Raw genomic sequence first — 27,957 nt, 5'->3', positions numbered from 1 at the left:
GCTGCTCTCAATGCAGTCTCCTCTACATTGGGCAGACGGAGTGCAGAGTGAGCGACAGCGAAACAGAGTACCTATGTTCTATCTGCAAATCAATTCCCGCCTCAAGCTACTGTCTGTGTGAAGTTTGCACATTCTCCCCGTGTCTGCGTGGGTTTCCTCCGGGTGCTCTGGTTTCCTCCCACAGTCCAAAAATCTGCAAATTAGGTGAATTGGCCATGCTAAATTGCCCGTAGTGTTAGGTGAAGGGGTAAATGTAGGGGAATGGGTCTGGGTGGGTTGCTCTTCGAAGGGTTGGTGTAGACTTGTTGGGCTGAAGGGCCTGTTTCCACACTGTAAGTAATGTAATCTAAGAAAAATGATCTTGAGCTTCTGGTTCCGTAGCCAATGTCTCTGTCTCTGGCCTGCTGTGGTGCTACAGTTAAGGAAGCACAACCTGGAAGAACAACACCTCATTTTCCCCTTGGGTGCCCTGCAGCCTTCTGCACTCAATATTGAGTTCAATGATTTTAGTACGTGAGCAGCTCCTTCCATGTCCAATCCCCAACCCAAGGGTGGTGCAAAGCTGTTACCTAACAAGTCACTAATAATAGCTATTTATTCACATAATCCTTATTTGTCTGTCCAACGTTTATTCTCTCTTTAGGCTCTATCTCCACCACCTTCTGCATAAAAAACAACATTTTACTAGCTGTCATCCGTTCTGAGGAAAGGTCACTGGATCTGAAACGTTAACACTGATTTCTCTCCTCAGATGCTGCCAGACATTGAGCTTTTCTAGCAATTTCTGTTTTTATTTCTGATTTCTAACAAATGCAGTTCTTTTGGTTTTTATTCATTGAGGCTGCCAGGCTGACCTTTACCAATTCCTTTGTCTGCCAAACTGTTCTGCTGTCTCTCTGAGCTCAATCTCCACTTGTTGTTTACCCCCCCCCCCCCCGCCACCTTTTCTTTATTCTCCCCCCAATCCGTCCCAAACTTTTTCCTCACTACAATCCCTTCTGAAGAAGGGTCACTGGATCTGAAAAGTTAACTCTGATTTATTTCCACAGATGCTGCCAGACCTGTAGTGTTTTTCCTGCAATTTCTATCTTTGTTTCTTCTCAAAAAGCATCTCATCATGATGTTAATCCAAATTTATCTCTTTGCAAAGTATCTTGAGATGTTTGGTTATTTTAGTTGGATCAATGAAAGTTTGCTTTTGTAAAAGGGCCCTTTAGATAAATCTTCCTATTCAGTATAAACGTTTCCATCATAATGATACCTAAAATTTGGCAGTGAGAATTTGTTTAAAATGGAATAAGTTAACTGAGAGATTATACTTCAAGGTGAAATGCTAGAAATCAGTTAGGGCCAAGTTTTAGAAAATAGTAATCAAGCCAGCTGCATACCCCATTTTGATATCTATTTTGGAATAGTTCCAAATGGTGATTTTTACTTTTGAAAAGTTGCCCAAGTTGATATTTGAGTGAGTTGTGTGTGTTGATGTTAAACTGCATATTCTGTGTAACAAAAAAAAAGCCATGTGATTTTTTGATGGCCTCCTTGTGTATAATTTTGGCTGTTACCAGGATCTCCAAGGATAAGGTGATATTAAATAGGAAATCTTACCCTGTGAAAACTCATCTATTTAGAACATTAGTTTTGTTTCTACACAAGCCTTTTACGTATACAAATCATTTAATATGTGTACAGATTCACAATATGAAATTAAAACATACCAATAGTACTCCCTGAAGACTTGATTTGACAACAGAGCTGGACAGACGCAGAAAGTCAATTACCAGTCCCATTGTAGTCAATCCAATCTATCTCTGGGGAACTGGGCTAAAAGGTGGGAAATGAGAGAGAAAGTGGAGTTGAAGGTCATGGGGAAGGAATCAAACAGTGATGAGGTCATTCTAATAACAAAATAGAAATGCATTAGAACAAGTTTGGAGAACTATGACTGCGATAGCTCCAAGTCTTGGGAGAGCAGGGAGGGCGGATCATGAATTGAAATGCTAACTTGGACAAAGCAGTTGGTTTCAACAACACCCCATTCACCACCCCAAGCTTTCACTCCCACTGCTACTAACAACAATTGGCCGATGAATCACAATGCACCCTTCCAAGGGGGTCCTAACTGACCTGCTATGCTGGTGTTCCAAATACAGGCAGGAGAACCAGAAGCTTCTACAAGATGTTTTATTAATCAGAAACTGTTTTTCTCCTGCTTTCGCTAATGAGCACCAAACACTGGCCTCTGATTGGAAGATCCAGTGAGCTGTGCAAATGCAAATAATTTGAGTCAGCCTGAAGCTGTATTGAAATCCCCACACAGTGAACATTAGCATTCTATTAACTTTTCTAATTCTCTAATTGCTGTGTTGGCATATTGAACTTTTTGTGCACTAAAGCCCCCAGATTCCTGTGCACCTCTGAGCTCTGCAGTCTCCCACTGTTTAAGAAATACACTTTTTAAATTCTCTTCCTGCAAAAGTGGACATTTTTACATTTTTCTACATCATTGTGTTTGCCAAACCTTTGATTGCTCACCCTATCTACATCTGTTTGAATTCTCAATATTTTCTTTTTAGGTAGACAAGTAAGTATCACCAAATTCATCTACCTTATCTTCAGTCCCTTCATCTATGTTGTCTATAAAAATTGTAAAAAGTTGAAGTCTGTTCACCGTGACACACTATTTATGTTTTGCAATCAGTAACTTACTAATTTATCCCATTTACGCCTACTGTTTCCTATTAGCCTACTCGGATCAATATATTATTGCCATTACGTGAGTTTTTATCTTCTGCTATGATCTTGATGACATCTTATCGACTATCTTCTGGGAATCTCCGTGCAGTGTATCCATTGGTTCTCCTTTATTCACAGCGCTATTATTTCTCAAAAAATTCCAATAATTTAGCTCAACACTCTTTCCTTTTCACAAAACCTTGTTGATTCTGATTACCATGAACTTATCCAGGAGTCCTGTTTGAGCATCTTTCATAATTGCTTCTAAATTCTTCCCATTGAATGATGTTAAGCAAACTGTTTTATAATTTCTTGCTTTGGCTTCCTTTATTTTTTTTAAGATGCAGTTAGATTTATAATTTTCCAAACTAATTGAACCTTTCTCAAATCTGGTGAATTTGGGAAAATTGAAGCCACTACAACAACTACCTAACTAATCATTTGCTTTAAATCCAGAGGGTGTAATCCATTGAGACCAAGGGGTTTATTGGCCCACAGCTTCAGCAATTAGCTTGGAACTACTTCCTTGGTGATTGTAATTTTCTTGAATATCTCCCTTCCATTTCCTGATTTGCAGCAATTTGTCAGATCTAACTTGATAACTCCATAGCAAAAACTGATACGAACTGCCAGCTCAATTCATCTCTTATCTCCTTTAACTTCCATTGTTAATACCCCTGACTAACTTGCTATGGGACCAATACTCACTAACTCTTCTAAACATTTGTAGAAAGTGTTAATATCTGATTTTATATTTCTTGCTGGTTTTGTCTCATACTTGAAGTTTTCTTGCTTGTTTAGATTATTTATTTTTCATTGTTTTTCAAATTTTTTAGTTATCTTTACTTTATTTAATATTATGTTCAAACTTCTGACTAGCAGTCCATCTGTGCATGCTTTTTCTGAAAGAAACGCAGAACTTTTAGAATATTGTGGTCTGTTCTCGTTTCCCTGCTGTAAGAATGATGCTAAAACTTGAAAGAGTTCAGATAAGATTAACAAGGATCTTGCCAAGGTAGCAGGGTTTGAGCTTTATGGAGAGACTGCATAGACTGGGGGCCCTGGAGTGTCCGACACGGAGAGGTCCTCTACTTTTCGTCATTTATGTAAATGATTTGGATGTGAACATAAGAGGTAGAGTTAGTAAGCTTGCAGATGACACCAAAATTGCAGGTGTAGTGGACCTTAGGGTTACCTTAGATTACAACAGGATCTTGATCAGATGGGCAAATGGGCTGAGAAGTGGCAGATGGAGTTTAATTCAGATAAATGTGAGGTGCTGCATTTTGGGAAAGCAAGTCTTAGCAGGACTTATACACTGAATGGTAAGGTCCTAGGGGGTGTTGCTGAACAAAGAGACCTTGGAGTGCAGGTTCATAGCTCCTTGAAAGTGGAGTCGCAGGTAGATAGGATAGTGAAGAAGGCGTTTGGTATGCTTTCCTTTATTGGTCAGAGTATTGAGTTGGGAGGTCATGTTGTGGCTGTACAGGACATTGGTTAGGCCACTGTTGGAATATTGTGTGCAATTCTGATCTCCTTCCTATCGGAAAGATGTTGTGAAACTTGAAAGGGTTCAGAACAGATTTACAAGGATGTTGCCAGGGTTGGAGGATTTGAGCTATAGGGAGAGGCTGAACTGGCTGGGGCTGTTTTCCCTGGAGTGCGGAGGCTGAGGGGTGACCTTATAGAGGTTTACAAAATTATGAGGGGTATGGATAGGATAAATAGACAAAGTCTTTTCCCTGGTGTTGGGGAGTCCAGAACTAGAAGGCATAGGTTTAGAGTGAGAGGGGAAAGATACAAGAGACCTAAGGGGCAGGTTTTGCATGCAGAGGGTAGTACGTATATGGAGTGAGCTGCCAGAGGAAGTGGAGGAGACTGGTACAATTGCAACATTTAAAAGGCATTTGGATGGGTATATGAGTAGGAAGGGTTTGGAGGGATATGGGCTGGGTGCTGGCAGGTGGGACTAGATTGGGTTGGAATAACTGGTTGACATGGATGGGTTGGACCGAAAGGTCTGTTTCCATGCTGTACATCTTGATGACTCTCTGACTCTATTTGATCTTATAAAGATTTATAAGGTCACAAGTGGCATGGATAAGATGAATAGCCAATGTTTTTCTCAGGATAGGTGAGTCCAGAACTAGAAGGCATAGGCTTAAAATGAGAGGGCAAAGATTTAAAAGGCACCTGAGAGGAAACTTTTTCCATGCAGCCGCTCATGCGCCCTTGTCTCTCAGAAAGTGTATAAGGTATGAGCAGGTTACCAGGAAAGAGTTAAATTTTGGGTTGTGTTACAAAGGCTCAGCTCACATGTCTTTGACCAGATAAGCACTTGCAGTAAACAATGAGGTACTGGAGGCAAGGGTAGTCGGTTAACGAGGTGAAAAGCATCAATTATGTAATGCCAGTTAACAAGGTTAAGAACATTCATTGTATAATGCCAGATGGCTTAATCTTTACTGTTGATGTTTGCTGATTTTAACGGTCACCCAGTCAATACAGATGGTGCCTTATTTGGAAGCTGCTCCCTGTAAGTGACTATATAATTCCTTAAGAATCTGCTGTTCAAGAGAAGACTGAGAACTCATGTCTCTGTGCACATGGACAATTGTTCTCTCTCCCTGCAAGGCCTGGAATAAAGATGAAGGAGGTAAAGCCGTACTGTGTCTCTGTGTTTGCTTCAACTGATATGGGGATAGGGAAATGGGACGAAATCCCCATCATCGGTGCCCTTGCCCCCAAAGGCCTGCTCTCCCCTAATCTGATGAGAGTCAAAACCTACTTGTAACACTATCTTTGTATCTCTCTCCACAAATGCTCCTAAACCTAAGTATTTCCAGTACTATGTTTTATTTCAGTATTTATTTCTTGTAAGTATCAATATCTTAGACTGAAGCATAATGTGATAATTAGGGTGCAGAGGAACCTGAACAAGATGGATGGGCACTATTTCGTCGGATAATCGATTTGACCTTAAACAAGGGAAGCCATGCTGATCGAACACTGTGCTCTACTGGAGTGTTTGTTTAAATCTATTATTTTGATGAGTCTGCTATTTAAACAACTAATTTTTGCATTTTGCAAATTGCAGGTTAAACTGAGAAGGGCTAAACCCTTACTATCACATAAATATATGAAATCCCAGTGTTAAACAAGATCCCAAACAGCTTCGACAATCACAAGAGCATTTACCAGTTTCCGTGAACTCAGTATCGCGATAGAAAGAAATAAGTACCACCCTGTGCCTGCGTTTACTTTCTCTGCCATATTTCTCATGAACGGCCCAGTAAAGTGATGGGACTAAAGCGTTTACTTTTGCAAAGGGCTGTGTAACTAACCTTCACGTTAAAAAAAAAATCCAGTCACTGTTGCTTGAAGTGTTTGTGTTTCTTTGTTTTTGCCAGCATTTTCATATGTTCTTCAGTACAGGTAATCCGAATTCACTTACCTTTTTGATGTAAAGTCTTTATAGGACCTTGAGATCATCTTCGGATAATCTGAAATTCGGATAATCGAGGTTCCTCTGTATTTTATAAATTTATAAGATTTTTCGATTGTCAATAGTGAGGAATTACGCTGTATACTGCAGAAAGATATCAATTGACTTGTCAGCTGGACAGTAAAGTGGTAAATTGCAGTTCAGTCGAGAAGTTTTAGGTTTGGGGAGGGAAAACAAAGCAATGGCACTATATCAATAAAGGGGCAAGACGGAAGTGTAGAAGAACAGTGAGAATTTAGAGTGCATGGTCAGAACCATAACAGGACTGGTAGATTATGTGGTTATGGCAGCAGATGGACATTTTCCTTTATTCTCTAAATTACAGAATACATGAACGGGAAAGTTAATTTAGAACTGTGTAAAACACTGGTTAAGCCACAACTAGAGTACAGCATACATTGCCAGATATTATTAAAAGTAAGTGCAGTAGGGAGTACAGAGAGGACTTACAAGGATGTTACCAGGAATGGAGCACTTTAGCCATTAGGAATGATTGGTTAGATTTTTAAAAATTTCTTATCCAGCATCTGCAGTTCTTGCTTTTACTATATTGGATAGGATGAGGTTGTTTTCTTTGGAGCAGAAGAAGCTCAGAGGAGATTTAACAGAAGAATTAAAACTTCTGAGGGACCTGATAAGGGAATAGGTCCTGGGGCACAACTAGTTATTAAATGTAAAGCTCTTCTGGATAGGCCTTTGAAGCGCTGAAATTAAGCATTGGAAGTGCAGATGAAGTGGTATGATAAGCTGATGATTTATTGACCAGCATAAATGCAACTGGCCAAATGGTTACCTTCTGGACCATGAATTTTCCATATTTCTAAACCGATTTCCGTATCACCTGTCCATTGTGGAGAAATTTACAAAGAAAAATATCTTTTGGCCGCAAGTCCATCAAGAAGTGGTCAGCACATAGTGTCCTTGAGACCCTGCTGGAAAAGAAGAGGGTGCGTCCTGTTGTGTTGTTCCCTAAGCAGACTGTCAAAGCATTTGGCAGAGTGCCTTATTACCAGAATGTTCCAACAAACACCAAGACATCACTTGGCTGGTGGTGAGAAAGACTTTGCCACGCTGGGCTAAGAATCACCTGTTTTCACCAGTGCCCTCACTGCCAACTGCCACTGCTGACCTTCACTGGCTGCGCCAGGAACTTGCCACTGCTCGCAAGACCTCTGTGTGACTGCTGCCTCATTGCTTCCACCATCCTTCGCAACTGGCTGCTGCTACTGCCAGACTTTGCCACTGCACTGTGGCTACTACCATCCGGACCCATACTGGGTCCCATCTGCTGCCGGGGAAAGTGATGACCCAATAGTATTATCGCTGGACTGTTAATCCATAGACCCAGTTTTGGTCTGAGGACCCTTGTTAAAATCCCGCCACAGCATATGGTGGAATTTTGTTCAGTAAAATAAAAACTAGTATTAAGAGTGTATTGATGTCCACGAATCCATTGTCAACTGTCAGGAAAAGCTCATCTGGATCACTAATGTCCTTTTGGGAGGGAAACTGGCATCTTGTCTGGTTTGGCCTACATGTAAATCATGACAGAATCCAACTCCAGACATCAATGAAGTCACATTGCCACCAACCAGAACCCACTGCTTTGTGGCTGACCGTTAAAGTCCCCCAGCTGCTGCTGTTGCCATGACCGAACACCAAACAGCTAAAAGAGAGAGCAAAAGAGAAAAAAACAGGAAAAAAAATGTCGGAGCGATCAAACTCTGGTGAGGAGTTCAGCCACCATCTTGGATGGAGGATTGTGCCCTGGACAATGCGTCTAATGATAGCTAAACAATTGTTGATTGTCAGAAAAGCCCATCTGGTTCACTAATATCCCTTTAAGGGAAGGAAATCTGTCAGTGGCATCTCATCTAGTCTGACCTACATGTAACTCCAGACCTACAACAATGTGGTTGAGTCTTAACTGCCCTCTGGGCAATTAGGGATGAGCAATAAATGTTAGCTTAGCCGGAGAAGTCTACATCCCAGAAGTGAATTTAAAAAAAAAGTTTTTAAAAAAAACTCCTCTCATCCTAAATGTTTTTAAATCCTGAGACTGTGCTTCCATGGTTTAGATTTCCCAGTCGTAATACTATAAACTTTCAGAATTTTGCAGATATTTTGAACCAACTAATTCAGTCATATTGTGGCATGTCTGGGTAAGTAAAACTGAGCCACACGAGCCCTCTTCAGAATGTTGTGGATTTTTAAAATCAACCTGTTTAGGTAAGTAATGACAGCCTTTGGAGCAGGTGGGTCCTGAACCCAGGCCATTTGGCTCAGAGGTACTGCACCATGAGACTTCCTAATAGTTTTTGTTTTAAATCAACCGGGACATTGTAAGACACTCCTCAAGATTTGATGGCTTTCTGGACCAAAGGCAGGGACGGTGCCATTCTGCCACAAAGCCACTCTTAGGAATCTTGTATGTTCATTAAATTACGTCTTGTTCTTGTAAATTCCAGAGAATATGAACCCAGTTTACTTTGCCTGTCTCGTTGAACAGCCCTTTTGTTAGGCATTCGTCTAATTAACTTTTGTTACATTGCCTCCAAAGCATGTACTTTGAATTGCAGCATGTTAGACAATCCCAAGTTTTCTAGCCACGAAAATGTTTTTACATATATTTGGCATACAAGTGGATCCCCTTTTCAACCATAGCATGCTACAGTAAGCATACAGGATCAAGCAGGCAACACTGGCTGCATTGGAGTTTAACATTGTATTGTATCCGAATACTCATGCCTGTACTTCACTTTTATACTTGGTATATAAGTTAATCTCTGTTTCGAAAGGATTTTTCAAGGCTTCTAACTGTTGACTTGTGGGTGACATCTGCAATATAGTTGCTTTAAATATGGCAATCAGAATTGCACCTAGGTGTGGCCTCTCCAAGGTCCTGTAATTGTTACAAGATTATTCCTGTGCTTCAATCCACTTACAATAAAGACCAACATGTAATCTGCCTTAGTAATTGCTTGCCATAATTGCGTGCCACCTTTGTTCCTTATGAGTATGCTCAAGTTTCTCTGAGTATCAAATTTCATGCTTTTTTAAATATTCTGCTTTTCTATTCTTAGAACCAGAATAAATAGCTTAACACTTTCTATATTATACCCCATCTGCTACCTTGTTGCTTGCTCATTTAGCCTAATTCTTTTTGCAACCTCCCCGTGTCTTACTTTGAGCTTGCATTCTTGCAGAGCTTTTTATTATTGGCAGACTTGGATATATTACACTCAGTCCCTTTTCCCAGTTCGTTAGTATATATAACTGAAGTGTAGCATTAATTCCTGCAGCATTCCATCAATCACAGCTTACAAACCTGAAAATGTCTATTCCTTAACCCCACCTCTGCTGATTTGTGAAGCAGAGTGATGTCAACAGCATGGATTTAATTCCTGCATCTTCTGAGGTTTCCGTGAAGGTGTTTCCTCCTCAATCTCTCCCCTTGCCTGAGGCATGGTCACCCTTAGCTTAAGCAACCACCAGGTGTCTATCTCTAAAGAAAGAGCAGCCCTATATTCTAGGAAGACTGTCGTGACATTACCTTCTATCCCTAGCTACAAACATCCTCATCTTATCTGTAAAATCATTGGCACGTTACTGAATGCTTTTTGGGAATCGAGGGTATTCTAGATCTACTGGTTGCTCGCTACCTATTAGTTAGATCCTCAAAAACCTCCAATAAATCTGTCACATGATTTCCCTTTGAGAAAATCACATTGATACTTCTGATCATACAGTGCACTCAATCATAGTTAGACCTCCTTATTGATAGTAATCCAGCACTTGTCCATTAACTCGGGCTAACTGATCTGTAGTTCCTGATTTTCTATCTCTTTCAGCTGTCACATTGCTACCTTCCAACCTGATGGAATCTTTCCAGTGTATAGGGATTGTTTGAAAATCATCGCCAGCACATGCTTCACCTTCCTGTAGTTATCTCCTTTGGAATTTTATAAGGAAAGGAAACACATAGTGTACACTGGATCCATCTAGCTAGTCGGTTGTCCTATTTGTAAGGTTTAGATTGAGTTTGGGAGTTGTGCTTTGTTTAAAAAGGCAGTCAAGAACTTATTGTGTAGTTTATTCTGAAACAATAGTTCAGATATGATGTGTGATCGGAGTCCAGAAAAAGTATATGAACAATGACAGGTGAGGCTGATTTAATGATCGTGGAGAAAACCAGATGGATGGTGCAGTTTGCTAATGGTCTCTATCAATTGAGCCGGCAGTTCCTGCATTCAAGCCAGTGTTAAGAAGCTCCTCCCTGCTTTCCTTGTTCTTCCTCCGTTTTCCTGGCCTGCTAAAGAGTGTATCCCAACCCTGGAGCATCCGTTAATTTACTTTATTTGTCAGGGTTGTTTTTCCCTCCTCTTCAATCAACTGTTTGTTTGAATAGCTTTGTTGCTTCCCCCCACCCTTTCCTAACTCTGTCAGAGGGTGTCTTTTACCTTATTTCATGCTGGGTAAAATTTGCTAAACCTTGTCAGAGAATTATGTAGATAAGAGGGTATGAGGCAACATTTTGTTAACTTAGGAATGTCAGCATGAAGGCCCTTAACGAGACCACAGCATGACACTTCTAATAGCACATTTCTCTTTTTGTTATCATTATTTACCATTGACTTGTTAACTGCTTAATTATATTAAGGGACCACTTGTACGCCAATGAGTCCAAGGATCTGCAGGTAGGGAAGTAGTTTGTTCAGTCACGTGATCCATGACAGAAAATCAGGACCCTGAATAGATGTAGGTGAGAATGGGGATGGATGAAAGTAAGTTCACAGATGACACAAAGGTTGATCTGGTGGTTAACATTGAGGAGGAAGGTGTTAGGTTACAGGATGACATAAATGGATTAGTCAGATGGGCAGATCAGTGGCAGATGAAATTTAACCCTGATAAATCTGAGATGATGCATTTTGGAAGAAGGAACAAAAGAGTCAATGAATGACAAAATATTAGGAAGCTCAGAGGAACATAGGGATCTTGGGGTGCTTGTCCACACATTCCGGAAGGTGGCAATGCAAGTTAATAGGATAGTTAAGGCATATGGGATGCTTACCTTTAGCTTGGCCTAGACAGGTCATGTTGAAATTGAACAGAACTTTAGCTAGACCACAGGTGTGTTTTTCTATTCATCATACTGTGGAAAGGATGTGATTGCATTGGAGGGTATTGCTTGGGGTAGAACATTTCAGCTATGAAAAGAGGCTGGATAAGCTCGAATTATTTTAGAGCAGAGAAGGTTAAGGGGACGACCTTTTGCAGGTGCAATAGATCGAAGAACATAAGCAGTGTGAATAGAAAACAGTGGTTCTCCTTAAGTGAAGGGTCAATCGCAAGGGGCATGATTTTAAAGCGAAAGATAGGTTTAGAGGGAATTTAAGGAAAAACATTTTTCACTGAAGGTGGTGGGGATCTGAAATGTGCTGTCTGGGAGGGTAATTGAGGTGGGTAACCTCTCAACCTTTAAAAAGTACTTTGAGCACTTGAAGTGTCATAATATTCAAGACTATGGGCCTAGTGTGTGAAAGTAGAATTAGTGTAGGTAGTAGTATGTTTTTGGTGGTGCAGATTTGATGGGCTGAGGAACATTTTCTGTGCTGTAAGATTCCATGATCTGCAAACCAAAGGACAGCCGATGAGCACAAACTTACTTTCATTAGATTGTGAATTTCTAAAACTGATTTTTCCAGTAAATAGACTTGGACTATTTGTGCAAGAAACTAATAGAGAGTAGCCTCCCTGTCAGAGATTAGTTTGGGATGGAGACATGTAGGATCTGAATTTCTATTTGGAACAGGATGGATAAGTTTCTGAACCCAGTCCTTTGTCTTGAAGCATACACTTTGCTTGAAGTTGAACTGTTGTCGCCTACCTAAATGTTCTTGAGAGCTGAATTTTTGGCCTGACAAACCCTTTTTTTCTCTTTAATTTGGATCGTAATGAATGTAGATGGAGAGCATGTCTGTTTTGTTACGACATGGGGTAAACATTCCTGCTTAGTTTAAAACAGCAAGGCAGATTATTTATCCCATGTAGTAATCTGAAAATTTGAGAGGCCAAGAACTATTTAAAGTAAAAATTAACAACTTTGTTTCTTAAAGTATGACAAGAGAATAATTAGCTAACAACAGTTTACAACTTCTTCCTCTCAAGCCTGTCTTTTATCCTTCCTTTCTACAATATGAGTCCAATAAAGCCCCTGATTAAGATTTTCAAAACAAAACTTCTTATCTCAAAACCAGGCGGCTTTCGGTTTTCTCTGTATTCCTGTCGTCGTCGTTGTCTTGGGGATTCTGTTTTACAGATTACTGATTAATAAAGCTACCTTTTTAAGAGAGCTATTTTTCAGGCAGTTTTTGCATGCTGGTAACTTGGCAGTTCTCCTCTCAACTGTTAAATTTTCCTCAGTCTTATAACCCCCACCCCCAAAAAGCATCGGATTATATAATTAACTTTTAAGATTGTCTATACATAAATTCAAACTGGATTGGAGTTTGGTATTTTTCGGGGTATAATTTAAACTGGCCTAATTCAATCTGTTTTATCATTTCCAGGCAACCAGCTAAGAGTTGTTCGACTAAATGTTACATTATTTTTTTGTTTCAGAACACTTGGTTCTGTCAGGTAGTTCTGTTGCTTTTAACTTTCTGAAAGGTACATTACACCCGTGTCTTCATAACAGTTTCCTGTAGGATATGCATTCTGTACAAGTTTCCCAATATTCTGAACATGTCCCTGGTATTAGACCAATCTTGAAATGGACTGTGGAGAGAAATCAGAATGAATGTTTTGGGTCCAGTGACCCCCCTCCAGAATTGAAGTTCTGAACTAGTTCTGAAGAAGGTTCACAAACATTAACTCTGATTTCTCTCCACAGATGCTACCAGACCTGCTGAGATTTTCTAGTAATTTCTGTTTTGCTTGACTTCCAGCATCCGCAGTTCTTTTTGTTTTGAGAGGTTAATAAGTAGAGGTAATCATTCATTTTTTATTTATTTTCAGCCAGGATTTTCCAAGACACATGTTTGTTTAGCAAGATTCCTGGATCACGTAGTGTTCTGGATCAAAACCCATGTTTTAATTGGATTAGCGCTCTCAATGACCAAGAAACTTGAATCTAGTCCAGGCTAAGTGCTTAATACCTACTATTGTATCCAACAATGTTGATGCAGGCTTGATGGGCCAAAGGGCCTCATTACTGCATGTTTCTATGATTCACACTGTAATGTGGGCATGTAAGTGATCAAAGGTCTAACGTAATTTAATTTGATGCTTTTTTTGAACCCTATGTTGTGGCTGAACTTTAAGACAATGAACAATACCAAGAGTGAGGTAATATACCACTGTGGTATGTTTCTACTCCAGCTTCAGTGGTGAAAAATATTTTCTCTTGTTTGGGAAAAATGAAACACTGCACTCGTTCTTGTTCTACTCTTGTGTGGCTTACAAATTCTTTCATTATAGTGTAAAGTTCTGTAGTGATATTTAGTACATGGATGTATTGTTTTTCCTTGCTGAAAGCTTTGTGCCGAACAGAATTTGAGAACGAGTATAAATGTTTGGAAATGTAGTAAAAAAAAATTAAGTCTTTTTTATTTCAGCTGTTAACTAGCAAGAATATTTTGGATTGTATTAAAGTGCAGGATTCTTCCTGTCTTTTCTAAGAGGAATCGGTATAATGCATGTTAGTAACATTACCTTGGGAAAGGAGGTGGCCACCCTTATGTGCAAGCTAAACAATGATTGCTAGCATTTCAACCATAAAGGATATCATAACATAGCCCTTCACAGTGTAGTGAGTGTGGAGGCTGATATACTGTTGAAACCGAGATGATTTAATATTTTCCTAATTAACTATCCTACTAAAACTAGGTATATAGAAACCATATATAACTAGTGAGAGTGAATTTTTTCTCCATCCATTCATTAACTGCGCAACAGTTGAATTGAGCCTTGCATGAAAACTGGGCATTATTGAAGGCTTCTTGGGGCTCTCTTGTGGCACAGTGATAGTGTCCTTACCCCTGGATCGGGACACCTGTGTTCAAGTCTCACTTGCTCCAGAGCTGTGTAATGACATCTTTGAGCAGGTTGATTACACAAATATAGATTCTGGATTAGTGGTGCTGGAAGAGCACAGCAGTTCAGGCAGCTTCCGAGGAGCAGTAAAATCGACGTTTCGGGCAAAAGCCCTTCATCAGGAATAAAGGCAGAGAGCCTGAAGCGTGGAGAGATAAGCTAGAGGAGGGTGGGGGTGGGGAGAAAGTAGCATAGAGTACAATAGGTGAGTGGGGGAGTGAATGAAGGTGATGGGGAGGGGGGAGTGGATAGGTGGAAAAGGTGATAGGCAGGTAGGACAAGTCATGCCCATGACTTGTCCTACCTGCCTATCTTCTTTTCCACCTATCCACTCCACCCTCCCCCTGCCCCCGACCTATCACCTTCATCCCCTCCCCCACTCACCTATTGTACTTGGATGCTGCCTGAACTGCTGTGCTCTTCCAGCACCACTAACCCAGAATCTGGTTTCCAGCATCCGCAGTCATTGTTTTTACCTAGTTGATTACAACAATAGGTTAAAAATGTATGTTCGTTTTAATCCGTATCCTGTATTTTGTTTTACAGCCCATGTGTCCATCCTGTAGTATAATGCTCATTCCTGGATCCAGTGCCAGTACAGAGGAAACTGCTGCACAGAATGGTTGTCAAGATGAGCGTAAAAATGCCAAGGTACCAATCCAAAACAAATGTAGGTCCTGTATCACAGCATTACAGAATTGTTATGGTGAATAGCAAATGTTGCACAAAATTAAAATATTTAAAAAAATTGAATTGATTATTACGTTTTGTATCCAGTTATGTAATTTGCCACCTGAATTTAGGTTTTGACTCAATGGTAATACCATCCTGCCATAAGCTTGTGGTGTGTGGAATATCTTAGTTAATGGTTTGTGTAATGGCTTGTAATAAGTTTATGGGGAAATATATAGAGAAAATAATCTAATGATATGTTCATAGGTTAGATGATGTTAAAGGAAGAAGCTCGGGTGAAACATAAACAATGCACACATTACAGGGGTACTTGGTTCAAAGGCCTATTTCTGTACTGCAAATTTGACTTTAACTCCTGAGTAAAAGGTGGAAACGTTTCAACAATGGCTTTTTTCCCCCATCTGGAGCTAGAATTGTTTGGATTATTAAGATTATTTCTTAAGCATTGATTATATGTTGTAATCAAGACCATTTCCTTATAATATATTTAATGTTTTGAGCATCTTTAGTATAATCTATATTTTCACATTGGCTGCATTTACTAAAGTTTATTAAAGCACAGATTAGCTATGTAACACCGTCTAAACATCTGTCTGTCTATTCTGTGAAGTGGTGAGGTCATGGAACCTTTTTTTCTCATGTAGGCACCATCAGCAGGGCGAAGTCTGAAGGCCCAAAATGGCTTACTAAGTCCCCCAGAGGAAGAAAAGTTAAACAACAGCCAGACATCACTGTTTGAAATGCTGCAGAGTGAGAGGCAGCTGGATGGATTGCTTCCACTACGCTCGAAGCAGATCCGGGAGAAAACAGATGCTCAGTTTGTCAGTGTCATTAAGGAGGACAGGTATGATCTGTTAGGCAAGTGTTTAAGTGTTACGGATCAAGGCTCATGGATGGAATTGAGGAACTGATTAGTTGTAATTTAATTGAATGACAGAACAGGTTTGAAGGGTGCAATGGCCTGTTCCTTTGGAGAAAGGGCAAGCGGTACACTTGTGCAGCTTTGCGTCCAGTTTGTTGACTTGCATTGTAAATTATGAAGTTCCCCTCTAACTTTGAGTGGACAGAAGTTCCCTGCCTCTGACTTGTTATACTAATTATCAGCAAAGTTGAAGGCTATGAATTACAGAAATGTGCTTAATAGCTCTATTTTATAAGTTATACTATTTAACCATTTGCAAGAATAGAACATAGTTTTCCTTCAATTTCCTTTTAGTTACTAGTATGAGGTTTTTGCCTTTATGCTTAGTTGACTGAAAATGTAGTTCAAACCACACTGCCAATGTTTTGTTCTGAACCGTATTGACTTGACAATTTTGACACACATTCGCATTCATTTATGAACAAAAAAGTTTGTTAGAACTAACAAGCTAGCATCTATACATCAGGAATGTGATGAAATACACTCCTCTTGCTTTGATAAGTGAAGTTCCAACAATTCTCTAGAAGCTGGAAATCATCTGAAATAGAGCAACCTTCTTTTTAGGCACTCCAACTACAACCTTAAATATTCCCTCCTCCCACACTAGTACAGAGTGATGAGGGCATTGTACCATCTAGAAAATGCCCTGGCAACTCACCAAGATTGCTTTGACAGTAACTGGAAATGTGTTGCTGGAAAAGCGCAGCAGGTCAGGCAACATCCAAGGAACAGGAGAATCGACGTTTCGAGCTGATGTTCCTTGGATGCTGCCTGACCTGCGCTTTTCCAGCAACACATTTTCAGCTCTGATCTCCAGCATCTGCAGTCCTCACTTTCTCCTCCTGCTTTGACAGTAAATTCACATCTCTTGACACTTTGACTTGGAATTGTACTTCTGAGTCAAAATCCTGGAACGCTCTCCTTTTATCTATATTGTGGATGGACCAGCTGAATTGCTACAGTTCAAGAAACAGCTATCACCTTTTCCTGAGCAACCAGGAGTGGACAATTAATGCTGACCTTGCTAGCAAGGTTCAGATCCTAAGAATGAATATTTTGAAAAAAATCTTCCCTTCCTTGGTTCTAACATTTCCACAATCTATCATGTTCCTCTTCCCCTGAAAATTTGAACCCAACTCATAGCTATTTTCTGATCACCCCCCTTTGAGAGACTGAGTAGCATGTCCTGAGTAAAACAACAATATCCTGTTGCTCTGACCAGTTACTAGTTTGTAAAATAAAGCCAGCTACCTGACAAGCGCCCTTGTTTGTGTCTTAATCCACACTTTAAAGGTTGTAAAGTGCATGAGCTTATCCAAAGCTGTACAGAAAATTGAATTAATTGAAAGTAAACATTTATGTTCAACCAGTGAAAAACAGCTTTGTGGATTCAGACTCTGATATTTTTTCAATGCGCATTTAGACTAATTTCTTCTGTTGGTTTCTGGCTGTCCTTAATGAACATAAGCTCATCAAACTTTTTCTGTCCACTAACTGTCCACTTCTGTCCATCCTAACTCATTTTGTTCTTTCTTTGGTGCCCAGTTCAGCAATTTAATGTTAAGATTCTCTGTTTTCAAATAGTTCCATTGCCCCTCCATTTCTTAACTGTGTAACCTACTGCGCTCTAATTCTGACATCCTATGCCTCCCTACTTTTATGAGCTACACTATGGTCAGCTATTCTTTTAGGTTTTTTTGGAGCAGTTTGTGGCAGAGTCTACTAGGGAACAGGAGTTCTGGCTTTGATATATAATGAGGCAGACTTGATTAGGGAGCTTAAGGTGAAGGAACCTCTAAGGGGCAGTAACCATAATCTGATAAAATTCACCCTGCAGTTTGAGAGCTGGAATTGGATGCAGTGGTTTTAGAATTGAGTAAAGGCAATACAAAGACATGAGGGAGGTGCTGGACAGAGTTGATTGGAAGGGGATCCTAGCATGGTGGAGCAATAATGGCAGGAGATTTTTGGGGGGAGTTTGGGAGGCACAGCAGCAAATCATCCCAAGGAAGAAGAAGAATACGAGGGAATGTCAAGGACAGCATAAAAGCAACGAGAAAGCATACAATGTGGTGAAGATTAGTGGGAAGCCTTTTAAAAACCAACAGAAAATAACTAGGAAAGCAATAAGAGGGCAGATGAAAAAGAGGGTAAGGTAGCTAGTAATGTAAAAGTGGATTGTAAGACTTTTCTTTTGATATCTAATAGGTAAGAGAGGCGCAAGGGTGAACGTTCCTCCACTGGAAAATGAGGCCGAGGAAGTGGTAATGGGGAATATTGAAATAGCTGAGGAACTGAATAGGTACTTTGCATCAGTTTTCACGGTGCAAGACACCAGCAGCATACCAGAACTGAGTGTCAGGGGACAGAAGTGAATGTAGTGGTCATCACCAAGGAGAAGGTGCTGGGGAATTGGAAAAGTCTGAAGGTGGATACATCACCCTGATCAGATTGTCCACACCCAGAGTTCTGAAGGAGATAGTTGGAATTAGTGGCATTAGTGGTCATCTTTCAGGAATCACTGGAATCCGGGAGGGTTCCAGAGGACTGGGAGCTATGTAATGACACCCCTGTTTAAGAAGGGATGGAGGCAGAAGACAGGAAACCATAGGCCAGTCAGCCTGACCTTGGGTATTGTCAAGGTTTTAGAGTGCATTATTAAGTACTAGTAAGTGCCTCGTAAAATAGATCTGAGTTAACACTGCTTCATCAAGAGAAGTAATGTCTGACAAATCTGTTAGAATTCTTTGAGGAAGTAATGAGTAAGTTAGATAAAGGTGAGCCAATGGGCATTCTGTTTGGATTTCCAGAAGGCCTTTGACAAGTTGGTACGCAGGATACTGTTAAATTAGTTAAGAGCCCAAGGTGCTAGGGGCAAGGTACTGGCATAGATAGAAGATTGGCTGACTGGCAGAAAACAGGGATAAAGGGGTCTTTTTCAGGATGGGAGTCAGTGTTGTGCCCACAACTATTCATAGTTATACATTAACTATCTGGACAAAGGAAATGAGAGTATTGTTGCTAATGTTGCAGAACACAAAGATAGAAGGATGGACAAGTAGTATTGAAGAATCTGGAAGCTGCAGAAGGACCTGCACAGGAGACTGGACAAAGAAGTGGCAGATGGAATACAGTGTGGAAAAGTATGAGGTTATGCTCTTTGGTTGGAAGAATAGAGGCATAGACTATTTTTTTAAGTGGAGAAAGGCCTCAGAAATCTGAAGCACTTAAGATGCTAGTTCAAGATTCTTTTAAGTTTGATGTGCAGTTCCACTTGGCAGTTGCGAAGGCAAATGCAATAGTAGCACTCATTGCAAAAGGGCTAGAATGCAAGAGCAGAAATGTACTTCTGAGGCTGTATAAGGGTCTGGTCAGACAACATTTGGAATATTGAGAGCAATATCTGAGGAAGGAGGTGCTGGCATTGGAGGAGACCAAAGGAGGTTTACAAGAATGATCCCAGGAATGAAGGGCTTCATCATATGAGGAGCAGTTGAGGACTTTGGATCTGTATTCAATGGAATTTAGAAGAATGAGGGGGAATCTGATTGAAATATGCAGAATACTGAGAGGCCTGGATAGAGTGGACATGGAGATGTTTCCATTAGTCTGAAAGACTCTGACTCAAGGGCACAGCCTCAGTAAAGGAATGGCTCTTTAGAGCATAGTCAGAGGGTGGTTATTTGTGGAACTCATTGCCACAGAGGACTGTGGAGCCCAAGTCGTTGAGTGCATTCAAGACAGAAATAGAAAAGTCCTTGTTTGTTAAGGGGATCAAGGGTTACAGGTAGGAGGCAAGAGTTGAGAAACATACCAACCAAAGTGGAGCAAACTTGATCAGCTGAATAGCCAAGTTCAGTTAATATATCTTATTGCCTTTGGAACTCCGTCCCTAAACCTCTCCAAAGCTCGACATCGCTTCCTCAAAGATGCATTTTAAAACTTTCGACCAAATTTTCCCCCTCTTTTTTTCTCAATATGGCTTCGTGTAAAGCTTGCTTTAATTGTGTTCATTAAAGGTACTTTAGAAAATCTTATTGTATTAAAAGTACTGTACTTAGTGGTTGATTTGACTAATCTCTTTGGGACACAACCAAATTAAGAATTGGGCACATTAGGAATGGTTGAGGAGATATAATTAGGTCCTTATGTAAATTCATCAGACTGAATCATATCACTTATAGGCTAGCATGATTAGGGAGGGCATCCCTAGTTGGAAACAAAGCATTGGCTGTCCACATGTTCCCCTTAGCTACTTGGTTACTTGCAATTTTCCTTCTTGATTTTTGTTTAAACTTATTCTGGATTACCTTGTCTTGGTTCATCTGTTTAACATGAAGCATGGCTGTTATATGGTATAAGATCTATAGAACTGTCATCATTGGAATCCCCTCACATTGGAGATTCTTCTAGATATAAATGGCTTTTTTAAGCCAGTTAGGAAAAGGTGAAAAGGGAGGGAAGGAGAAAAGAACAAAAGGGAAATGTGTGTGATGGAATATAACACAGAAGAGACTGGCTTCTGGCATTCCCAGAACTTAAACTTGTATTAACAGATGTTCAGCATCTTTAGTGTCCTTATAATGAAGTAGTTTGAAATTGATTATAGTCATAGTCATACAGCATGGAAACAGAGCTGAAAAATGTGTTGCTTGAAAAGCGCAGCAGGTCAGGCAGCATCCAAGGAGCAGGAGAATTGACGTTTCGGACATAAGCCCTGCTTCAGGAATGAGGAAGGTGTGCCAAGCAGGCTAAGATAAAAGGTAGGGAGGAGGGACTTGGGGGAGGGTGATTGGGAATGCGATAGGTGGAAGGAGGTTAAGATGAGGGTGATAGACCGGAGAGGGGGTGGGGGCGGAGAGGTCGGGAAGAAGCTTGCAGGTCAAGAAGGTGGTGCTGAGTCTGAGGGTTGGACTGAGATAAGGTGGGGGGGAGGGGAAATGAGGAAGCTGGAGAAATCTGCATTCATCCCTTGTGGTTGGAGGGTTCCTAGGTGGAAGATGAGGTGCTCTTCCTCCAGGCACCGTGTTGCCATGATCTAGTGATGGAGGAGGCCAAGGACCTGCATGTCCTTAGCAAAGTGGGAGGGGGAGTTAAAGTGTTCGACCACGGAGCGGTTGGATTGGTTGGTGTGGGTGTCCCAGAGGTGTTCTCTGAAACGTTCCGCAAGTAGGCGGCCTGTCTCCCCAATATAGAGGAGGCCACATCGGGTGCAGCAAATGATGTGTGTGGAGGTGCAGGTGAATTTGTGACGGATATGGAAAGATCCCTTGGGGCCTTGGAGGGAAGTAAGAGGGGAGGTGTGGGTGCAAGTTTTGCATTTCTTGTGGATGCAGGGGAAGGTCCCAGGAGTGGAGGTTGGGTTGGTGGGGGTGTGGACCTGCTGACTGAGTAGTGGAGGGAGTGGTCTTTCCGGAACGCTGATAGGGGAGGGGAGAGAAATATATCCTTGGTGGTGGGGTCTGTTTGGAGGTGGCGGAAATGACGAAGGATGATACGATGTATCTGGAGGTTGGTGGGGTGGTAGGTGAGGACCAGTGGGGTTCTGTCCTGGTGGCGATTGGAGGGGGTGGGGTTCAAGGGCGGAGGAGCGGGAAGCCACCCCACCAACCTCCAGATACATCGTATCATCCTTCGTCATTTCTGCCACCTCCAAACAGACCCCACCATCAAGGATATATTTCCCTCCCCTCCCTTATCAGCGTTCTAGAAAGATCACTCCCTCAGTGACTCCCTTGTCAGGTCCACACCCCCCACCAACCCAACCTCCACTCCCGGCACCTTCCCCTGCAGCCGCAAGAAATGCAAAACTTGCGCCCTCACCTCCCCCCTCACTTCCCTCCAAGGCCCAAATTCACCTGCACCTCCACACACATCATTTACTGCATCCGCTGCGCCCAATGTGGCCTCCTCTACATTGGGGAGACAGGCCGCCTACTTGCGGAAGGTCCCAGAGAACACCTCTGGGACACCCACACCAATCAATCCAACCGCCCAGTGGCCGAACACTTTAACTCCCCCTCCCACTTTGCCAAGGACATGCAGGTCCTTAGCCTCCTCCATCGCCAGACCATGGCAACACAACGCCTGGAGTAAGAGCGCCTCGTCTTCCGCTTAGGAACCCTCCAACCATAAGGGATGAATGCAGATTTCTCCACCTTCCGCATTTCCCCTCCCCCCACCTTATCTCCGTCCCAACCCTCGGACTCAGCACCACCTTCTTGACCTGCAATCTTCTTCCCGACCTCTCCACTCCCACCCCCACTCCGGCCTATCACCCTCACCTTAACCTCCTTCCATTCCCAATGCCCCTTCTCTTTCCCCCCCCCCCCCCCCCCACAAAAGTCCCTCCTCCCTACCTTTTATCTTAGCCTGCTTGGCACACCCTCCTCAGGGCTTATGCCCGAAATGTCGATTCCCCTGCTCCTTGGATGCTGCCTGACCTATGCTTTTCCAGCAACACATTTTTTAGCTCTGATCTCCAGCATCTGCAGTCCTCACTTTCTCCTAACATGGAAGCAGGCCCAACTTGTCTCAAATTGAACTAGTCTCATTTGGCTGTGTTTGGCCCATATTCTTCGAAACTTTTCCTATTCAAGTACCTGTCCAAATGTCTGAAATGTTGTAATTGTAATGCCTCTATCATTTCCTCTGGCAGCTTGTTCCTTACACATACCACCCTTTTTATGAAAACATTGCCCATCAGGTTCCTTTAAAATCTTTCCCCTCTCACCTTAAACCTATGCCCTCTAGTTTTGAACTGCCCTATCTTGTGGTAAAGACCTTGGTTATTCACCTTATCTATGTCCCTCATGATTTCATAAGCTTGTAGGAAGTCACCTCTCATTTGCTTCAAGGGGAAAAAAAAGAGTCCCAGCCTATCCAGCCTTAATTCAAACCTTCGTATTTTGGTAACATCCTTGTAAATTATTTTTTCCCCCTTTTGAGTTTAATGACATACTTCCTATAGCAGGGTAACCAGAATTGACCCAAATTGTGCCAAATGTGGCCTTGTCAATGTTTCATACAGATGTAACGTGATATCGCAACTCTTGTGCTCAATAGTTTGACTGATAAAGGCAAGCACTACCTTCATCACCCTGTCTACCTGTGATGCCACTTTCAAGGAACTGTGCACCTGCACCCTTAGGTCCACTGTTCGACAACACTCTCCAGGGCTCTACCATTAATTGCGTAAGCTTTCCCATGGTTTTTCTTACCAAAATGCAACACCTCGTATTTATCTGCTTTATACTTCATCTACTATTCCACAGCACACTGGTCCAGTTGATCAAGATCCTATTGTACCCTTAGATAACCTCTGATTTCCTCTTATGCTACTAATTTTGGTGTTGTCCACAAATTTACTGACCATGCCTCCAATCTTCTAATCCAAACCATTTATGTAAGTAATGAACAGCAGTGGATCCAGCATTGATCCTTGCGACACACCGCTGGTCACAGGCCTCTGGTCTGAACAACAAACCTTCACCACCACCCTCTGTTTCCTAACTTCAAGCCAATCTTGTATCCAATTGGCTAGCTATCCCTGGATCCCATGTGACCTAACCTTACTAACCAATCTATCATGCGGAATCTTGTTGAATGCCTCGCTAAGTTCATGTGTACAATCTCTACTGCTCTGCCTTATCTATCTTTTGGTTGCCACTTCAAAAAACTCAAATCACGTTAATGAGACACTATTTCCCACGCATAAAGCTATACTGACTATCCCTAATCAGTCCTTGCCTTTCCAAATGCATGTTAATTCTGTCTCTGAATCCCTTTCAACTTAGTTCATCTGTGGTTCCTTGGCTTTTTCCTTGCAGCAGTTCTTAAATAATGGCATTACATTAGCCACCCTCCAGTCTTCTGGCACCTCACCTGTGGCTGTCAATGATACAAATAGCTTCACTAGGACCCTGCAATGGTCCCAGCTTCTCTTAATGTCCTGAGGTGGACTTGATGAGGGTCCCAGGGATTTATCTACCTTTAGACCTCCAGCACCATCTTTTCTGTAATGTGGTCTTTTTTTTTTCCCCAAGACATCACCATTTATTTCCCCAAATTCTCTAGCTTACATGTCTTTCTCCACCGTAAATACTGACAAAATCAGGAATTCAGAGGGAAGCCTACAACCACATTCTCTTCCATTATTACTTGCTGCATACTCCTAACTACCTTAACAATTGTTGCTGATCGCATGTTATACGCTTGGTGGACTGGACTGTCAAATTTGATATGATTTGGCTAGAGACCAGTAGTGAGCTGAAAATGTGTTGCTGGAAAAGCGCAGCAGGTCAGGCATCATCCAAGGAACAGGAGAATCAACGTTTTGGGCATAAGCCCTTCTTCAGGAATGAAGGCTTATGCCCGAAACGTCGATTCTCCTGTTCCTTGGATGCTGCCTGACCTGCTGCGCTTTTCCAGCAACACATTTTCAGCTCTGATCTCCAGTATCTGCAGTCCTCACTTTCTCCTAGAGACCAGTAGTGTATTCTTAAAGTAGACAACATGAAAGGTACAGGGGATGTACTAAGAGAATAAAGCCATAAGATTCTACAGTTTTAAGCAAACAACAATAAACTTTTATTTTACAACTGTAGAATGTTATTACAATATAGGTTGCATATACAGAACAACCTTGGTTATCCGAATTTCAGATTATCCGAACAAGATCTCAAGGTCCTGTAAAAATTTTATTAAATTTAAATAAAAGCACAGCGAGAGCAAGCAGCCTGGTCTGGCTGCGGGAGCAGGGACAGGATTGTCATGGGACCCTGTTCTTGATATTGCTGTCGTCACCGGGGCCCCTGTTCCTGCTATTGCCACTGCACCGGGGCCCCTGTTCCTGCTATTGCCACTGCACCGGGGCCCCTGTTCCTGCTATTGTCACCGCCACCGGCGCACCCTGTTCCTGCTATTGCTGTCGCCAAGGGGCCCTCTGTTCTTGCTATTGTTGCAGCCAAGGGGCCCCCTGTTCCTGCTATTGTCACTGCCAAGGAGCCCCCTGTTCCTGCTACTGCCGCCACCACCGGGGTCCCTTTTCCTGCTATTGCCGCCACTAAGGGGCTCCCTGTTTCTGCTATTGCAGTTGCCACCAGGGCCCCTGTTCCTGCTATTGCCATCGCCACCGGGGCCCTTGTTCCTGCTATTGCCGCCGCCACCGGGGCCCCCTGTTCCTGCTATTGCCGCCGCCACCGGGGCCCCCTGTTCCTGCTATTGCTGCCGCCACTGGGGCCCCCTGTTCCTGCTATTGCTGCAGCCACGGGAACCCTGATCAGTTATCCAAACAAAATACTCCCCACCCATCTCGTTCTGATAATCACGGTTATTCTGTACAGAGGAACCTGTATTATCTGGCATTCGATTATCCGAATTTCAGATTATCCAAACAAGATCGCAAGGTCCCGACGCATGGCTAAACTATGTCATCCAGCATTTGATTAACTGAATGAAATACTCCCTGCTCGTGGCCTTCGGATAATTAAAGTTCCTCTGTATACCTTGTTTTTAACACTCAAAATTAAAATGGTTCATATGGGTATTAACTGCTTATTAAACACAGTGATGCATGTCCAGTAGCAAGTGCCATCAAAATATAGACCTCTGATTTCTCAGCAATTCCCCTCAAATGTGACTGAAATGGCAGATTATTGAAATTCATTAAACATCACAAGGGATCATAATTCTTCTCTTTATTCAATCTTGCCTTCAAGCAACCTCAAGTGGCAGCTAACTTCACCATGCTAGAACTGTCGCTGAGCTCCAATACTTCAGTTGCCAAGTACTGCTTGAGAGTTTTTCAAGCCTCACTCTTCCAGTTGTGCTGAGATAGTATTGCTCACTGGCTTCTTCAGAGCTCGTCATGACTTCCCCCAACACAGCCATCAACTATCCCAGTTTGTCGTTCCCTAGGATTTCTTCTGAATCATGTTGCTAAACTTGGCTACCTCATTAATTTTCTAAACTTCCTCTTGAGTTCTAACATTATAGCCGTCCAGGTACATTACGCACTTCAAAGTCTCCAAAAACTGAATCTGTGCAGTTGAGCTGCCTTCCCAGCAGGTACAGCTATCTTAATGCTCCACCCTCGCTTGCTCTCCCTCTCTATAAGCATGTCCCCTATTTTTGGGCAAACATGAATGCTACCAGCTTGCAATGTTGGAATTGTCTGTTTCATAATTGTAATCAGAATTAGATTGCTCCCTTCTTAAAACAAATCAAATTGAGGATTTCACATTTTATGGAATTTCATGGAAGTTTTAGGAAATTCTGTAATTCCTGCTTAGTCTGTTGAGAGTGCAAGTCCTGAAACTCCTTGGGCTTGCAGATAACTTGGAGCCATAATCTATGCTGACCCTGAGGGAGTGCTGTTTTTTTTTGATGAAATGATAATGGCTTATTTGTCTGTTACAAGTAGGTGCAAAGGGTTCCATAGCACTATTCAAAGAGCAGTGGAGTCCTTCAGGTGTCTGAGCCAATATTTCTCCCTCATTCAACAGCAAAGCTGCAATTGATTGTCTGTGAAATAATAAAGGACTTCAGAGTGCTTTATGGTTATATGTTTCTTCTTTGATTTTTAAAATGGCAGTGGCAGTTTGTTCGTCTCCTCTGCCATGTTCAGGTACCAGTTTTTGTCAATGAGTTTCATTTTTTTAACATTAATTCTGATCTGATCTGGTTTTCTCCATTTATAGACTAATGGATGAATACTTCTTCAAACCTCCAATTAACAAATTCAGCTTGAATTTCTTGGACTTTGGCTTGGAGAAAGCCTATAGGGGCAGCTATCAAGATGAGGTATGGGTATAGCCTTCGTTCATTGATGAACTGATTGGAATGTTTGCTGTGCTTTACTGTCATATAGCCTTTTCTTCTAACCAATAAGATAATCCCTTAAAACAATTTCTGCTACTCAGTTGTGTTCACTGTGGAGTAATAGTATATCTGATGGCACATTTTGCTATAAACTAAAATCAATTTTGATTTCAACTCTTGACTTGGGATATGCTTTTTGAAGATAATTACTTAGTCATGAGCTAGCAGACAATTGAATTGAATTGGGACAAAGGCTGATGTTAATATGCCAAGATGAGATCTGGCAAAAGTGTGCTGGAAGCTGCTACTTGTAGGAAAATCTGCCCTGGAGCAGGCAGAGTCTTTCAAATATTAGAAGTGCGGAACCAACACGTGCCTTAAAGATGAAGTGCAACTTCAATTCCAGAGAACACTGGATGGTGAAGAATGTACAGGATTGGATGAGGATAAAAAGGGAAACTTGTAGATACCAAAGGCTTAGAACAACAAGCTGTTGAGGCGTACATAAAATGCAGGGGAGTACTTTTTAAAAAAAATTAGGTAAGTGAAGAAGACCTGAAAAATCACTGGCAGATAAAATCCATAATGCATTTCATAAACCTATTAGGAATAAGCTAATGAGGGATTTAAGTGGCAAACTGTGGTTGGGACCAGGAAATGTAGATAAGGTTTTAAATGACTGCTCTACAATTATATTCATAATGAAGAAGAACAGTGTATGTCTAGAACTCAGGAAAGACGGCTATGATATACTTGGGAAAAAATGGCAATTAAGTTGGAGGAGGTTTTAGCAGACATTGATTAAATAACCAGACCCAGATGAAATTTATCTCAGGCTGCTAGGAGAGGCAAAGAAGGAGGCCTTAAAATTATTTTTCAAATCCTCTCAAACTATGTGAGAGGTTGCTGAGGACTGGAGCAGCTAATGTGTTATTATTATTCAAGAATGTTGGGAGGGATAAACTGGACAACTATAAGTCAATGAGTCTGATATCAACAGGTGGGGACCTTTTGAAAAAAAATTCTGAGCGACAGAATAAATCTCCACTTGGAGCAATAAAAGATAATCAACATGGCTTTGTCAGTGAATGATCACTTCTCACAGGTTAGTTTGAGTTTTTCAAGGAGATGACTACCCTCATCCATGCATCGAATGCAATGGATGTGGATTTCGGTAAGGCTT

At 41.6% G+C, this 27,957-nt stretch overlaps 1 protein-coding gene across 3 annotated transcripts in view; it reads left to right on the top strand.

Moving 5' to 3' along the window:
• The window catches only part of adcy9 (adenylate cyclase 9), a 175,088-nt gene that overhangs the window by 107,084 nt on the left and 40,047 nt on the right, over positions 1 to 27,957 (top strand). For all 3 annotated transcript variants that reach the window (XM_072559711.1, XM_072559710.1, XM_072559712.1), the window contains exons 3-5: positions 14,885 to 14,989; positions 15,676 to 15,875; positions 26,654 to 26,756. In XM_072559711.1, coding sequence (XP_072415812.1) covers positions 14,885 to 14,989; positions 15,676 to 15,875; positions 26,654 to 26,756 — 408 coding nt within the window. The remainder of the gene's footprint in view (positions 1 to 14,884; positions 14,990 to 15,675; positions 15,876 to 26,653; positions 26,757 to 27,957) is intronic.

The sequence above is a fragment of the Chiloscyllium punctatum genome, chromosome 40 (assembly GCF_047496795.1).
Source record: "Chiloscyllium punctatum isolate Juve2018m chromosome 40, sChiPun1.3, whole genome shotgun sequence".
NCBI classification, from domain to species: Eukaryota; Metazoa; Chordata; class Chondrichthyes; order Orectolobiformes; family Hemiscylliidae; genus Chiloscyllium; species Chiloscyllium punctatum.
Note: the sequence above shows the minus strand (reverse complement) of the source record. Positions and strands in the feature narration are given on the sequence as shown.